Below are 16,867 nucleotides of genomic sequence, written 5' to 3'. Positions count from 1 at the left end.
CTGGAAACTCCAAGAAACAAACAAATTCACAAAAGGGAAACATAAGAAATAGGCAAAACAGACTGAAAAGAAGGAGACCAAAATCAGAAAGTTCAAAGTTTTACAAGAAAATGTCACTAAAAATGATATCTGGCCAACATTCCAGTAGCAGCCACTCCTTACTTCCCACAAAAATACCCACTCCTCATGAAAAACAAGGACATAAAACTTATAAAATCACTTAAATGAATGACCTATCAACAAGGACCCTCAGATTACCTTTTAAAATATTCAACAAGATATAACTTAAAATAAACACATCTATTAAAATCACAGAGATTTGAAGGATAAACAGATTAATTGGGAAAACACTGATTTTTTGAAAAGGCACAGATGGCCATATCAATTTCAGGTAAAAGTAGGGTGTATAATTCAGCTGACTTGAAACGTCTATTGGAAAATATAAATTTCCCAAATTGATACCAGAAGTAGTAGACAATGTAAATACATCATTAATAATGAAGGAAACTTAAAGACTAAAGAAAAATAAAAAGGCTCCAGAACCAGATGTTCTAATACATACAAAAGATGCAAATCCACCCAATTCATTTTATAAGTTTAACATAATTCTGCAATTCCCTTTTTATTAAAGGGAAACAAAATCACTGCACTCCAAAAACAATATTAAAATACTCATATGAAAAAATAAGGTTTTTTTGAATCTGCATATTTACTCAATAATATTTTTTTATCAACCACCCATAAGTACCTTGTATTTTAAACTCAGGATTGGACGATTTATTAGCTGTTAAAAGTTGGGTAAATCATTACATCCTTGACCCGCGGTTTCCTAATTCATACAAAGTTATCGTGTGAATTAAATGCGAAAACTTTTTTTTTTGGCCCCGCCGCGGCCACGGGGGCCCCTGGCCCTAGCAGCGAAACCGCGGAGTCCTAACCACTGGACTGCCAGGAAATTCCCTAGATGCGAAAACATTTTAAGCACCAAACATAGTGCCAGGGATGTAGAAACACTCCTTGAAGAAAATCTTACAAACCAACAAATTAATATTAGCACTTATTGAATTTAAATAAGTGACAAGATGAATAATATTGTCAGTAACTGCTTTAGACCTTCAGAGTAGGGAAATTAATGTGGGCTGGGGCTCGGAGGGTGATAGAATTGAGATGGGCAGGCAGAAATGGATGAAAAAGCTACAGGAGGGCTGTTCGGTATAAGTAAACGGATAGTTATGGAGTCACACTACGGACCTCACTTGTAATGACTGGAAAGGAAGATTTGTGTCCTCGGACATGGGAAACTAAACTTGAAAGGGCAGACTGGGGCAGCTTGCTGAAGGTACCGATGAACAAGCTGAGGAGTTTACGTTTTATTTGCGGGCTAATGGGAGCCACGAGCATTTCTGAAGGGTGTGGTATGCGGAAAATTAACCTGGCCACAGTGAGCCTAGATTAGATGGGGGAGAAGGAGCTTAGGGAGTTCGATCCATGATCAAACAGATGGGACGTGAAGCGGCGTGGCCTGTAACAGAGGACATGAAAAATACCAATGGCCCCTGTCCATCTTTGCCAGCCGCCCTGGCATCACGTGTGGCTGTGCAGTGACTATGGGGCTCCCCTCTCACATGTTCCTGGGTGGTCCCTGGTTCAGAAGGGGGAGACTACTGAGCGCAACTCCGCGCTCAACTGCTGACGAATTCTGAGCAACCGTGTTGGGGGTCACAATTTCACTTCAGAATGGATTAATAAGCGCTGTCCTCAAAGGGGACATCACCGAATTCCTGTCAACCAGAGGCTATGGGGTTAGACTCACCGGGCTGACGCCTGCTCTGCCACCTGCGGCCTCGGGTCACTGCCTCGGCGTAGGAGACGGACTGAGTACCCAATGCTAAGTGTTCCAAGGCGGCGAGGAGAGACGCTCCTAATAAGTGCCAGGCGCATCACAGGCGCCCACTTCCTTCCCTCGCTCTCCTTCTACGGTTATTTCTTTCAGTTGAGATCTCCTTTGCCTTCAATAACCTCGAGACAGACAATCTTTCGGTAAAAATAACAAAGCTAAGCCTAAAGTCGAAGAAAGTTCCTTAGACTTGTCCACCAGCAGCGTAGGGCAGCGGTGAGATGGGCGGCGCACGTGAGAGGATAAGCGTGAGGAGACGCGCGTGGGGCTCTGCGCGGCGTCCGCTTACTTGGGGCTGTACACGTGGAGGCGCACGTGGGAGGATGCGCGCCGAGCTGCGCGCAGGGTCTGCGCACGTGGGGCTGCACGCGTGGGCGGCGCACCGGCCGCGCGGGGCAGCCTGGGCCTGACACCGCCCCCCTTCCAGGATTCGCGGTCGCCTTGACTACCCGGTGGCCCGCAACGGCGGCGGGGACTAGTCGTTGAGGCTGCGAGCCGAGACAGACACCTGCGGACGTCGCCCGACTCGGCCGGGCCCGCGCTGGAGAGAGTAGCAGCTCCATCCGAACAGGGACTATGAGAAAATGGTCGGGCAAACGAGGAACAAGCTCAAAGAAGCGGCCTCAGAGCCGTCGTACTCTCTCCGCTCCACGCAGTCTAAGCAGCGGCGGCGCCGGGCCACCGGAGCCGGAGAGCCGGAGTTGGACGAGGAGCCGAAGGGGAAGGTGAAAAAGACGGAGCTGCCTTTGCCCGCACGCGGGGGGAACCTGCCAGGGGGCGCCCGGAAGTACTCGCCGCGGAGGACCCGAAACCTGAACGCGCAGAATTGCCTGCAAATGGAAGTGGTCGGAAGGACCGTTCTTCTCGGCCGCTTTCAATTCCTCAGATGTTTCATGGAGCAGCTCCGCGATAAGGTGCATCTATTGCGGAGATATCAGTTCACGGGCAGTATGACCCTCGGCATAGGTGAGCAGAGTCGACCGGGGAAAGCCCTCGGCAGGAGCCCCGACGGCTCGAGGCCCAGCACCCCCGCGCGGTAGGCTCGCATCCGAGGGACCCGCGGGCCCTCTGAGCCTCGGGTTGGAAGTGGTTTTGGTGAATCTTGCAGATCAGTTTAACAAGCAAGTCTAGCAGCAATAATGGCGAGGTCCAATCTCTGGAAAATCGCTGACAAGAATTTCCAGTCCCCTTCTTTTAAAGTTCTTTTAAAACATTTTCAAGGGTTTTCAGGAACAGTGATCACTTCATGTGTCACCAACAAAATGTCATCTTAAGGCAGCCATTTATCACAAGTTGTGAAAATGATAGGGTAGCTTTTGGGGGGGAGAGGTCAGACATTGTATTTTTCTGCACCTTGAATAAAGCAAAATAAACTGTTGGTTATTTTAATGAGTTGAGAATCTTTAATAGCGGAAATAGAGTCACATTAGGCAATATATTTACCCATGTTTTCCATTTATTTTCATCTTGCTGAGGAGCTTTGATGCTTAAATTTTCTTCTTATTTAAGCATTTGAAATATGTTTATTTGTATTCCTCATTTTCTGTAGCTTAAGACGTAACTTAAATATTGCTGTTTCATTAAAATCAGTTTTGAGCCTAGTCTTTCGTCAGACTGGCTGCTGATGTGTATTGAAACATGGATAAATGTCTCCTAATGTAAGTACTGTGATTTCTATCATAAGTTGACTGCTGATGTTAATTAAAGTAGAATGAATGTCCACATTTGGGGTGTGTTGAAAATACTTGAGAAATAATAGATGGGGGTTCATATTTAGATTTTGTCAGATGTCTAATTATGGAAACAGATACATTCCACATCCAGAATCAACATGGTCTTGAATACAGAGGTGGTTTGCCCAAACACAAGCCCTCGTGCACCCATGACTGGCACATTGAAGGCACTCAATCAATGTTGGGTGAAATGATGAGTGAGTATATTAAGTGCTATGAGAGTTCAAAACAGTGAACATACTGGAGAATGGGAAGTGGGAAATGAGATCAGATAAGACGTTTAGGAAAAGGTGGGATTTGAATTGTGACCAAAAGGCTAACATATGGATGCCTGAAGCACAGAACAAGTTTAGAGGCCTATAGAACAGCATAGGGCTTCCCTGGTGGCGCAGTGGTTGAGAGTCTGCTTGCCGATGCAGGGGACACGGGTTCGTGCCCCAGTCTGGGAAGATCCCACATGCCGCGGAGCGGCTGTGCCCGTGAGCCATGGCCGCTGAGCCTGTGCGTCCGGAACCTGTGCTCCTCAACGGCAGAGGCCACAACAGTGAGAGGCCCGCGTACCGGAAAAAAAAAAAAAAAAAAAAATGAACAGCATAATCAGTCATGGAAGTAAGAAAATATGAAAGCAGAGTAAGGGTACAAAAAGAAGAGAAAGTAGGAAGTTCAAAAGGTTGGTTGGGACCAGCCATGGAGAGGCTAATTCAAGCCTAGGTTTAAGGCATTTGGACTTCATTCTGTAGGGAGGCACCGATTGATTCTTTTCTTTAGGAAGATAATTTTTTAATGAGGTGAAATGCACATAACATAAAATTAACCATCTTTAAAGGGAACAATTTTGTGACATTTAGTACATTCACGATGTTGGCATTGAATGATTTTTAAATAGAGTAAAATGATCAGAAGTGTGCTTCCGAGAGAATAATTTGACAGCATTGTGTAAAATGGACTGGATATGGACTGAGAAAAGAAGCAGAAAAAATAATTGAATGCTGGAATCCAGGCAATAGTGGTCTTAATGAGGGTAGCAACAGTAGGAATGGAGAAGAGAGGACAGAGGTGAAAGTTGATGGCAACAAATTGAGAGGAACTGGGTAGGTAGTGAGGTAGAAAAGGAAAAGAATGTGAGGAGAGGGAGAGAGAACATTTGTTCAGGCATGAGGAGTGTAGATTTGGGAATTATCCGTGTGGAAGTGAGTTGAAATGTTAAGATTGAGTGAGATTTCCAAGAGAGGAAAGAGAGCAAAGTAAAGCTATTTGAGAAAACCCATTATACTTAGTTTTAAGAGGTGAGAGAAGGAAAACCAGATAGATAAGCATGTAAAAACAAAATGGTCAGAAAGAGTTGATATGATGGAAGATAACAGAGGAAGAAATCTAAGAATCTGGTCAAATGCTACAGAGAGATTGAAAAGCAGAAGTGAAAGAGGCCATTGATGTTGATCACTAACTGATCATTGGTCGTTTAAAAGAGTTATAGGAACTTAGAAGAAAGAAGTTGGCTAAGAATCTTGTTAGATAATGGCAGGGTGGTGGAGGAGAGAATATTTCATAGTTGGAAGGCCCACTAGATCAAGAGAAGTGTTTTAAGGCCTAGGAAAATTAAAGACTGAAGGGAAGAACCAAAGGGAGAGGGTGGGATTAACGTTCCAAGAGAGGGAATACTTGATAGTGCAGTCTTGGAGTAATTGGGAAGGATGAAATTAAAGGCACAAATTTGAGATGCTAACTGTTGAAAAGAAGAGATGCTTCCTCTTCTTAGATGGTAGAGAATAGAGAAGCAAAGATTACTATGTAGAGAAATGTTGAAGTGGATATAAGAGACTTTGGGAGTGCTCGCATTAAATGATCTTTGTTTCAGTAAAGTATAAGGTTGGGTCACTATCAGAGGTGAGATTGACAGAGACAGGATACTGGGGCCCAGGATACAGGGGCCCAGGAGACAGGCTTTTTATCACAACTTTGAAAGGAACTGTGATAAGCACTTCTTTAGTTTTACAATATTGGCGTTATTACACCTTACCATTTTATCAGGTGTGGAATGTGGAGTAAGGGGAGGGAGAGGCACACGAATATTTTGAGGGTTTTTGGAAAGCTAGATGGACTTAGTAGGATATTTGATCTTTTCCTTAAATGTCATTTTTAACAGTAATTGTCTGGAGAATAAGAAAGAGGATACAAGTATAGTTGAATAAGGCATTCTCTGTGCATCTTAAGAGTTAATGAAACCTTATCAGAGGGGCATCTGTTTTGAGTTGCGAGGGGAGGTATAGGTTTAATTTTAAAGTGGTTCAGAGTATATTATGTATGTATTAGATAGAAAGTTAACATATGTAGCAAGTATATAATTTTTCTATAAAGACCCAGGTGGTAAATATTTTAAGCTTCACAGGCCACATACGGTCTCTGTTAACTATTCTTCTTCCTTATTTTTATAACCCTTAAAAAATTTAACAAATATTTTTAGCTTGCAGACAATACAAAAACAGACCATGGGCCATAGTTTGCTGATCGTGGCATAAGAATAGTAAATCTGAGAAATACTGAAGAGTGGTAGGAATGAGCTCAGGATGGTAAAACTATGGAAAAAGAGCTGGAGAAGCATGATTGGGAACTTTCAACAGTGCAATGTTTGTTTTAAAAATTATTAAATAGTTGTTTTAAAGGTATATTATAATGAAGCAGCTTTTAATGACTTTTTTTCTTTTCTTCTTTTTCCAGCTGTCTTTGTGGCAATTTTGCACTGGTAAGATTAGTTTCAGTTTGAAATCAATGAAAACATTTGAATTAAAAATTGCCATTGCTGTTTGCATATAATAAAACAATAACTGCTTGTTACATGTATAGAACATCTGTATGTGCACCAGTTTACATATATATATATATATAAAACCTTTTTTAAAACCTCATGTGAAGCAACTTTTATAAATGGATGCATTAGGGGAATAGTAACTTATGAATTAAAGTATTTTTGCTTTATCAAAGGATTCACCACTATATTTCTTAAATATCTAGCTTTTGTAGTATACTTTTCATATTTATTTCATGTAGAAAACTTCCTCATTTTATAGTAATTGAGTGTTGTTAGTGACATAAACTTAGAGATAAAGTTTCAGTGACACCTGTCATTGGAAATCAGGTAGAAATGAAGATAAACACTCTGTGATGGTAATACAGAATTAAATGAACCTTTCAGTATGCATACACCTGCACATAATTTTACACAAATGATATGTTTGTAAAAACTCTATGTAAAATAATATTTTTCCTCTGACGTATCTTCATTTCTACCTGAGCTCAAGGATTTCTACTATTGGGAAGAATGGGATCTGCCCCACATCCTGTTGGGACAGTGCTCTTCTGATCATTATTCTGCAGGGAGATTTTGATGTTAGAACTAAGGCTGTAATGGTAAGAAACATTTCCTACAGCTGTTGGTACCGTGGCATGTGTCCTATGTGTAAACGAAGGTGAGTGAAAGACAGGGTTGCTATATGGAATTTTGATTTATTTTTTACTTCATTGGAAAGCATCTACTATGTAAATTAAGGATAGCATAATTGCTGACAATAATTTATTTGTCACATATGCACCTGTTTTCAGTACCTACAGCTGTTTTTTTAAGTTGCATTAATAAAATATCTCAAAGTACAGTCCTGTGTTTTTTGGCACTTTGTGTAGTATTATACTTATTTAAAAATTGCTTTAACCTAAAATAATTTTATTTAAAATTATATTCCAAAGCTTTTCAACATTTAGAGGCATTTCCCAAACCTGGTACATTGGAAACACTTGTGAAACCTAACAAACAGACAAAAACATGCTTCTGTTCTGATTTAGAGGCCTGGAGTAGGAGGAAGGGTGATTAGATCTGCAGGAGTTTTAGATACATAATTAAGATTAGGAACCAGGGAGTTAAGGAATTTCAGCTGTGTGCTAATGCTAGCTTATGAATGCCTAAAAATATACAAATTAGCAAGTTACAAAATTTTCTCAATATTTATTATAAAAATTTATTCTTTATCTTTTTATGGCTTTCATACTTTGTTTATAATAGTTATTTTAGTGCTGTTTTTGAAACATGTTATTTTTCTTCTAGGATACATTTAATAACACTTTTTGAAAATGATCGTCATTTTTCTCACCTCTCATCCTTGGAACGGGAGATGACTTTTCGCACTGAAATGGTTAGGTTCTTTCTTCTAATGAATTCATTTGTAGTTTAAGAATAGTGAGACTATAAGGTGGAAACTTATTAGGAACTGAAATGAATTTTTGGTGAATTGCACTGTTTCTCAAGCTATAGCCTATAGGTTTATTTTGTTTTATTTTTGCTGTTTTTAAAAAAAATTTTTATTGGAATATAGTTGATTTACAATGTTGTGTTAGTTTCAGGTGTACAGCAAACTGATTCAGTTATATGTATACATATATTCATTCTTTTTGAGATTCTTTACCCATGTAGATTATTACAGAATATGAGTAGAGTTCTCTGTGCTATACAGTAGGTCCTTGTTGGTTATCTATTTTATATATAGTAATGTGTGTATGTTAATCCCAGGTTCCTAGTTTATCTCTCCCCACCCCACTTTTCCCCTTAGGTAACCATAGGTTTGTTTTTGAAATCTGGCCTGTAGGTTTATTATTTAAATAAAAAAGTGTTTTAGTCCTCACACCATAAACAAAAATAAACTCAAAATGGATTAAAGACCTAAATGTAAGACCTGAAACCATAAAACTCCTAGAAGAGAACATAGGCAGAACACTCTTTGACATAAATTGTAGCAATATTTTTTTTGACTCTGTCTCCTAAGGCAAAAGAAATAAAAGTAAAAACAAACAAATAGAGTCTAGTTAAACCTAAAAGCTTTTGCAAAGCAAAGGAAACCATCCACAAAACTTAAAGACAGCCTACTGAATGGGAGAAAATATTTTCAAATGCTATGACTGATAAGGGGTTAATATCCAAAATACATAAACAACTCATACAACTCAATATAAAAGAAAAAGTTAAAAAAATTGACAGAAGACCTGAATAGACGTTTTCCAAAGAATACATACAAATGGCTAACAGGCACATGAAAAGATGCTCAACATCACTAATTATTAGAGAAGTGCAGATCAAAACCACAATGAGATATCACCTCACACTTGTCAGACTGGCTGCCATCAAAAAGTGTACAGGTAACAAATGTTGCTGAAGATGTGGAGAAAAGGGAACCCTTGTACACTGTTGGTGGGAATGTAAATCAGTGCAGCCATTATGGAGATTCCTCAAAAAACTAAAAATCGGGCTTCCCTGGTGGCGCAGTGGTTGAGAGCCCACCTGCCAATGCAGGGGACACGGGTTCGTGCCCTGGTCCGGGAAGATCCCACATGCCGCGGAGCAGCTGGGCCTGTGAGCCATGGCCGCTGAGCCTGCACATCCGGAGCCTGTGCTCCACAACGGGAGAGGCCACAACAGTGAGAGGCCCGCGTACCGCAAAAAAAAAAAAAAAAAAACAACAAAACACCTAAAAATAGAACTACCATATGATCCGGGAATTCCACTCCTGGGCACATATCCAAAAAACCCCAAAAATACTGATTTGAAAAGATACATGCACCCCAATGTTCATGGCAGCATTATTTACAATAGCCACGATATGGAAGCAACCCAAGTGTCCATCAAGAGTTGAATAGATAAAAGAAGATGTAATATATACATATATATGCAGTGGGATATTAACCATAAAAAAGAATGAAATTCTGCCATTTGCAATAACATGGGTAGTCCTAGAGAGTATTATGCTTAGTGAAATAAGTCAGAGAAAGACAGATACTCTATTTTATCACTTATGTATGGAATCTAAAAAATAAAACATATAACAAAAAAAGTGTTTCAGGATTCTTTTTCTTTTACCTCATTCTCCTCCTCTCCTAAGGCAGACTCCTTTTTAAGATAATAAAGATCAATTATAATAGCTGAGAAAGAAGGAAAACAAAGACAAGGTTTAAGAAGTGATACAGGGGGCTTCCCTGGTGGCGCAGTGGTTGAGAGTCTGCCTACCGATACAGGGGACACGAGTTCGTGCCCCAGTCCGGGAAGATCCCACATGCTGCAGAGCGGCTGGGCCCGTGAGCCATGGGCGCTGAGCCTGTGCGTCCGGAGCCTGTGCTCCTCAACGGGAGAGGCCACAACAGTGAGAGGCCCGTGTACCGCAAAAAAATAAATAAAAAAAAAGTGATACAGGGCTACCAAAATGATCAGAAATTGTTTTCTCTTAGGGTGGAGTTGGGAGACCCCGTGTTTTATCTGGCTCTTTAAATTTTTTTTTAGCTCTCTTGATTTCAAGATGATTTCTTTTAAGAGACAACTTTTGATATAATGCTTTCTGTTTTTTAGACATCTAATCTATAAAATGGAGATAATCTATCTACCATATGTATTTCACATAATTGTTACGTGGGTTAAATGGGAAAAAGAATGCCAGAATTGCAGAAATTTACAATTAAGAGAGACCAGGGCTGTCTTCCAGATCAGCTAGTTAGGGGCCAAGAGAAGAATTGAAACTGGCCCTCCTGACTGTTTAGCTACTACTTTTGTTTTTTGGTTTTAATTGTGGCTAAATTAAAATAAAAAAATTTAATTAAAAAAATTAGCAAAATTTACCATTTCAATTATTTTGAAGTATACAGTTCTGTGGCATTAAATACACTTATATAGTTGTGCAACCATCACCACCATCCATCTCCAGAGCTTTATTATCCCAAACAGACTGTACCTGCTAAACACTTAACTCCCCACTCACACTCACTCCTCACCTAGCTGCTTGGTGACCTCTATTCTACTTCCTGTCTCTATAAAACTGCCTACTCTAGGTATCTCAGCCATTGCTTTTTAAGTCTCACCGTATAGCCACTTAAAGCTTTGAAGAATTGGGTGTGTTAGCATTTGTATGGCATTTGAATTTTTATTATAGGTATTATTTCCAAAGACAGGATATAAAATATTAAATAAAGAGCATAGCTGTGGCAGAGTCTGGGCTTTGATGACAGATCACTAGATTCAGATAGCAGTTCTGTGCTTTCTTGCGTAATGGCTAGTAAGTTAACTTTGATTCTCAGTCTCATCTGTTAACTGGGAATAATGCCAGCCTTACAGGGTTTTACTGAAAATGAAGGAAGATGAAAATGAATGAAGCACATAGCACAGTACCTGGCCCAAAAATAATAACTGTTATTAATAAAAATTTATATGTTTTTAAGTATAGACATGCATATTAAATATCTTTTCATTGTAGTATTGCCTTGTTTTTCTCATAAGAAAAGGGAAAGATCCTTAAATGAACTTATTTTACTAATCAAAATTATGAGTAAATGCTTTTTCAGACATCAGCTAAAACATCTTTAATTTTTTTATACTTTTTAAAAAAATTATTTATTTTTATTTTTGGCTGTGTTGGGTCTTCATTGCTGCGTGTGGGTTTTCTCTAGTTGCAGAGATCTTCATTGCAGTGCGTGGGCTTCTCATTGCGGTGGCTTCTCTTGTTGTGGAGCATGGGCTCTAGGCGCCCAGGCTTCAGTAGTTGTGGCTCATTGGCTCTAGAGCGCAGGCTTAGTAGTTGTGGCGCACGGGCTTAGTTGCTCCGTGGCATGTGGAATCTTCCCGGACCAGGGTTCGAACCCGTGTCCCCTGCATTGGCAGGCAGATTCTTAACCACTGCGCCACCAGGGAAGCCCCCCAGATCTTTAATTTTAATAGTCACTAGTGTTGCTTAGTCTATCAAAAATAAAGTACCTATAGTTGTATGAAGCAGGAATGAGTGTGGGGTTGAAAATTGCTTTTAATGTTTTTTTGAGGGAGCGTGTATTACAAACTATGTGGCCCTTTATTTTTTAGGAAGGAAGGCAGGAAATTGATGAGGAAGTAATATGAAACAACATGCTTTTGTTAATCTTTGGAATTTAAACAGCACTTTTAGTAACCTAATAAAATCATTATTCCACATGCTGGAATAATGCACTAAAGTAATCCTTTTTTTAGGACACAGCATTTGTGTCATTAACAATAGTCGGTTCACATTTAGTTAGCTTTCACTTTGTGCAGAGCCAATAGATGGAACTAGGAAGTAAGATGAAAGCACAAAGTTGCATCTAATGCTCTTGTAGTCACTATTATTTCTTAAGAGTTGGAGAAAAAGAAGTAATTTTCTCTATGCAAAGTTCTACACGTACAAGGACATGAAGTCATCTGTTTGTGCCAGAATCATCAGATCTCAACTTCTAGGCATCTCATAATGTGGGGGTAAAATCAGGCTTGGTAAAATTAAAAATACATTGTTTACATATTTTAAGGTGTGGTTAGAAAAGCTCCTTAAAATGTTTAACCATCCCTTTAACTCTTTTTCAAACCTACAGAAAATATGAAAGAATATTATAGTGGTAACCTGAAAATGTATGCCTTTTTTGCATCCAAGAATGCACTAGCGAGGAGAAATTAGGTAGTCTTATTATCTATCCTTTTCTTTTTTTCAGAGTAAATTTGTTCTAAAAAGAGTTATAAAAATAAATATTTTCAAATTTTACTTACATTAACAATTTGTACTTTTTTAAAGGGACTTTATTATTCCTACTTCAAAACCATTATCGAAGCACCTTCATTTTTGGAAGGACTATGGATGATTATGAATGACAAGCTTACTGAATATCCCCTTGCAATTAATACAGTGAAACGCTTCCATCTTTATCCAGAGGTAAGCAATATTTGGGAACAAATATTTGTAGAGGGATTCTTCTTTATCAGATAAAAATAGTAAGCACAATGATGTTATAGGAAGGAGGGGATTTTAAAGTTTATTGATTGTATGTGTCCTTATAGTTGAGCAGTGTATCAAAAGTTCCTGTCCTAAATTTAAAAGCCCCAGAAATTATGCTCACAACTTAAAGAATAGAACCTTAGTATGGAATTAATGACTAGTGTAATAGGCCAAATGGGAAGGAGCCAAGAAGGATTCTCGAGGGAGATGATCTGTTGGCTTTATTTTTTTTAAAACCTCAATCTATTATTTTCTAATTCTAGCAAAAATATATCCTGTTAAATTCCTCTTCTTTTCCCCAAGCAAGTCTTGGTGAAAAGCAGTACATGGCTACTGCAGTATTTACAAAGACCATATATTATAAAACATCAGCAGAGAAAACGCTGTGGGAAGATATTATTGAAGCATTCTTTAATCAGTATTCATCAAATTACCTACTCCTTGATTTATAAAATGAAATAAATGAATGATTTGATAAAAGTAACATCAGGGCAAAAGCAAAATAGATACAAATATAAGTACAATAGCTTCTTTTTAAAAAGTTTTTATTGGAGTATAGTTGCTTTACAATGTTGTATTAGTTTCTACTGTACAGCAAAGTGAGTCAGCTATACGTATACATGTATCCCTTCTTTTTCGGATTTCCTTCCCATTTAGGTCACCACATAGCACTGCATAGAGTTCCCTATGCTATACAGTAGGTTCTCATTAGTTATCTATTTTATACATAGTATCAATAGTATATATATCAGTCCCAACCTCCCAGTTCATCCCACCCACCCTTTTCCCCCTTGGTCTCCATACATTTGTCCTCTACATCTGTGTCTCTTTTTCTGCTTTGTAAATAAGATTGTCTATACCAATATTTTCAGATTCCTCATATATGCGTTAATATACAATATTCGTTTTTCTCTCTCTGACTTGCTTCACTCTGTATGACAGTCTCTAGATCCATCCATGTCTCTACAAATGACCCAATTCGTTCCTTTTTATGGCTGAGTAATATTCCATTGTACACATGTACCACATCTTCTTTATCCATTCATCTGTCGATGGATACCTAGGTTGCTTCCACGTCCTGACTATTGTAAATAGTGCTGCAGTGAGCATTGTGGTGCATGACTCTTTTTGAATTACGGTTTTCTCAGGGTATATGCCCAGTAGTGAGATTGCTGGGTCATATGGTAGTTCTATTTTTAGTTTCTTAAGGAGCCTCCATACTGTTCTCCACAGTGGCTGTATCAATTTACATTCCCACCAACAGTGCAAGAGGGTTCCCTTTTCTCCAAACCTTCTCCAGCATTTATTGTTTGTAGATTTTTTGATGATGCCCATTCTGACTGGTGTGAGGTGATATCTCATTGTAGTTTTGATTTGCATTTTCTAATAATTAGTGATGTTGAGCATTTTTTCATGTGTTTGTTGGCCATCTGTATGTCTTCTTTGGAGAAATGTCTGTTTAGGCCTCCAGCCCATTTTTTTGATTGGGTTGTTTGTTTTTTAATATTGAGCTGCATGAACTGTTTGTATATTTTGGAGATTAATCCTTTGGCCGTTGCATCTGTTGGCTTTAGAGACCGTGTAGATGGGTATACTGATCACATGAAGGGACGATGACAGTGACGAGTAGAATAGTGACCTTGGGGATACATTAATAAGGCAAGATTTATTTAGTTATATAGCTAGAAATCTATGAATACTTCCCAATACTAAAAAAAGTATGAACTTTATGATAGTCTTCAAATTCTAGAAATTGGAAAAAAGAAGAAAAAAAATAGTAGATTCAGTTTGTGAACTCTGAAGATAAATGCTGACTTGACAGCGTGGTAAGAACTACTTTTGAGTTATCTCAGAATCCAGCAGATTAGTTAAAAAGTCTAGCTTTTTATTTCTTTCTTCATATTTTATAGCTTTTAAAAATTATTATTTTGATTTTAAATGTTTAAAATTGCAGAAGCTAGAGAATAATGTGCAAATATGTGTGGTCAACCACCTACAATAAATAAGTGCTATTCTTTTATCATTTTTGCTTCTGATATTTTAAAATAAATAAAGCATTATAAATACAGTTAAAGTCATCTTTGTTCTGCTTCCCAGTTAAGTTTGTTCCTTTCCCATTCTCACAAGCATCATTATCATGAATTTGATGTGTATATCCATCCAGTTCTTTTTTCAAGGATTGTTTTATGTGTTTTTGTAATTTCACATAAGTGTTCTCATACTGAACATATCACTCTACAACTTTTTCCTCAGTATTTTATTTTGGAATTTTTGAAAATGTATGTACATATTTATTTTTCTTTAATTTTAACCATTTTATGAATTCCAAAATTATTTGTATATTTCCCTATTATGGATATTAAATTATTTCCAGTTTTTAAATTACAGATGTAAACCATATAATCCAGCAGTTGTACTCCAGGACATTTATCCCAGAGAAATTAAAATTTATATTCACACAAAAACCTATACACATTTATTGTAGCTTTATACATTGTAGCACAAAACTGCAAACAACACAGATGTCCTTTGACATGTGAATGGTTAAAGAAACTGTGGTACACTCATACCAGGAATACAATTCAGCAATAAAAAAGGAACAAACCATAAGAAACTGCCAAACTGTTTTCCAGAGTGGTTATGCAATTTTACATTTCTACCAGGAATGTATAAGTGATTCACTTTCTCCACAGGGTCTCCAGCATTTGGTGTTGTCACTACTTTTTATTTTAATGATTCTGATTTATCAGAATGTAGTGATTTATCATTGTGGTTTTAATGTGCATTTCCCTAATGACTAATGTTGTTGAACGCTCCTTTTTTGTGTTTATTAGCTAGCTATATACCCTCTTCAGTGAAATGTGTCTTCATGTCTTTTGCTAATTTTCTAATTGGGTTTTTTTTTTTTAATGTTGAATCTTAGGATGTTCTTTATATATTCTAGGTACTACTTCTTTGCCAGGTATGTGGTTTGCAAATATTTTCTCCCGGTCTATACCTTGTTTTTTCATCCTCTTAAGTAGAGTCTTTTGCATAAGACAATTTTTAAATTTTAATGGAGTCCAGTTTAGCAATTTTTCTTCTTGTGGATTGTGCTTTTGGTGTCAAGTCTAAGAATTCTTTGCCTAGCCCTAGATGCTAAATATTTTCTACGTTTTTTTCTAAAAGCAATTAGAATTCTATCTGTGATCCATTTCATTTTGAATTAATTTCTTTATGTGACGTGAGACATGAGACTTGGGTAAAGGTTATGTTGTTGTTGTTTTTTACCTATGGATGTCCAGTAGTTTCCATACCACTTGTTGAAAGGGCTATCTTTTCTTCATTGAATTGCTTTTGCACCTATGTGACAATAAATTAGGCATATTTCTATGGGTTTATTTCTGGGTTCCCTTCTCTCTTCCATTGATTTATGTGTCTATCCCTCTGCCAGTACCATATAGTCTTGATTTAATGTACCTATACAGTAAGTCTTGGATTAGGTAAACTGATTTCTCTCACTTCATTCTTTTTCAAAATTGGTTTAGCTAGTTCATGTGCCTTTTAATGTGTATTTAACAATAATGTTTTCTATATCTAATTCTATTGATACTTTAATAAGAATTACATTAAACATGTAAATAAATTTGAGGAGAACTGACCTCTTTGCTATTGAGTCTTCTAATTCATGAACATGGTGTGTCGCTTGTTTATTTAGGTATTCTTTGGTTTCTTTCAAAAGCATTGTGTAGTTTTCAGCATACGAGTCTTGTATGTGTTTTGATAAATATACGCCTAAGTATTTCATGTTTTTTTAAATGATGATAAAGGGGATTATATTTTTAATATTGATGCCCACATGTTCATTGTTACATGGAAATACAGTTGATTTTTTTGGTATGTTTATCTTTTACCCTGCAATCTTGCTGAATTCAATTATTAGTTCTAGGAGTATTTTTTTTTTTACACATATGTTGGGATTTTTCTACATAGTGAGGCATTTAATATGCAAATAGAGTATTATTTTTTTCTTTTAATCTGTATGTCTGTTATTTCTCTTATTTACCTTATTGCACTGGCTAGAACTTTCAGTACTATGTTTATTAAGACTGGTGAATGTGGACATCTAGACCTCATTCTTTTTTTTTTTTTTTTGGTACACGGGCCTCTCACTGTAGTGGCCTCTCCCATTGTGGAGCACAGGCTCCGGACGCACAGGCTCAACAGCCATGGCTCACGGGCCCAGCCGCTCTGCGGCATGTGGGATCTTCCCGGACCGGGGCATGAACCCGTGTCCCCTGCATCGGCAGGCGGACTCTCAACCACTGCGCCACCAGGGAAGCCCCAGGCCTCATTCTTGATCTTAGGGAAAAAGCATTCAGTCTCAAACCATTAAGCATAAAGTTAGCTGTAAGTTTTTTTGCACATGACCTTTATAAGATTGAGGTAGTTCCTCTCTTATT

At 38.0% G+C, this 16,867-nt stretch overlaps 1 protein-coding gene across 1 annotated transcript in view; it reads left to right on the top strand.

Annotated features, from left to right (window-relative positions):
- Positions 1–2,481: 2,481 nt before the first annotated feature.
- The window catches only part of DPY19L2 (dpy-19 like 2), a gene marked incomplete at both ends in the record, with an annotated part of 87,117 nt that continues 72,731 nt past the window's right edge, over positions 2,482–16,867 (top strand). The window contains 4 exons of the mRNA XM_082846836.1: positions 2,482–2,863; positions 6,349–6,373; positions 7,727–7,814; positions 12,225–12,362. Coding sequence (XP_082702962.1) covers positions 2,482–2,863; positions 6,349–6,373; positions 7,727–7,814; positions 12,225–12,362 — 633 coding nt within the window. The remainder of the gene's footprint in view (positions 2,864–6,348; positions 6,374–7,726; positions 7,815–12,224; positions 12,363–16,867) is intronic.

The sequence above is a fragment of the Leucopleurus acutus genome (genome assembly GCF_964270905.1).
Source record: "Leucopleurus acutus genome assembly, chromosome: 9".
NCBI classification, from domain to species: Eukaryota; Metazoa; Chordata; class Mammalia; order Artiodactyla; family Delphinidae; genus Leucopleurus; species Leucopleurus acutus.
The sequence above is the reverse complement of the archived record's forward strand: the minus strand, read 5'-3'. Positions and strand labels throughout refer to the sequence as shown.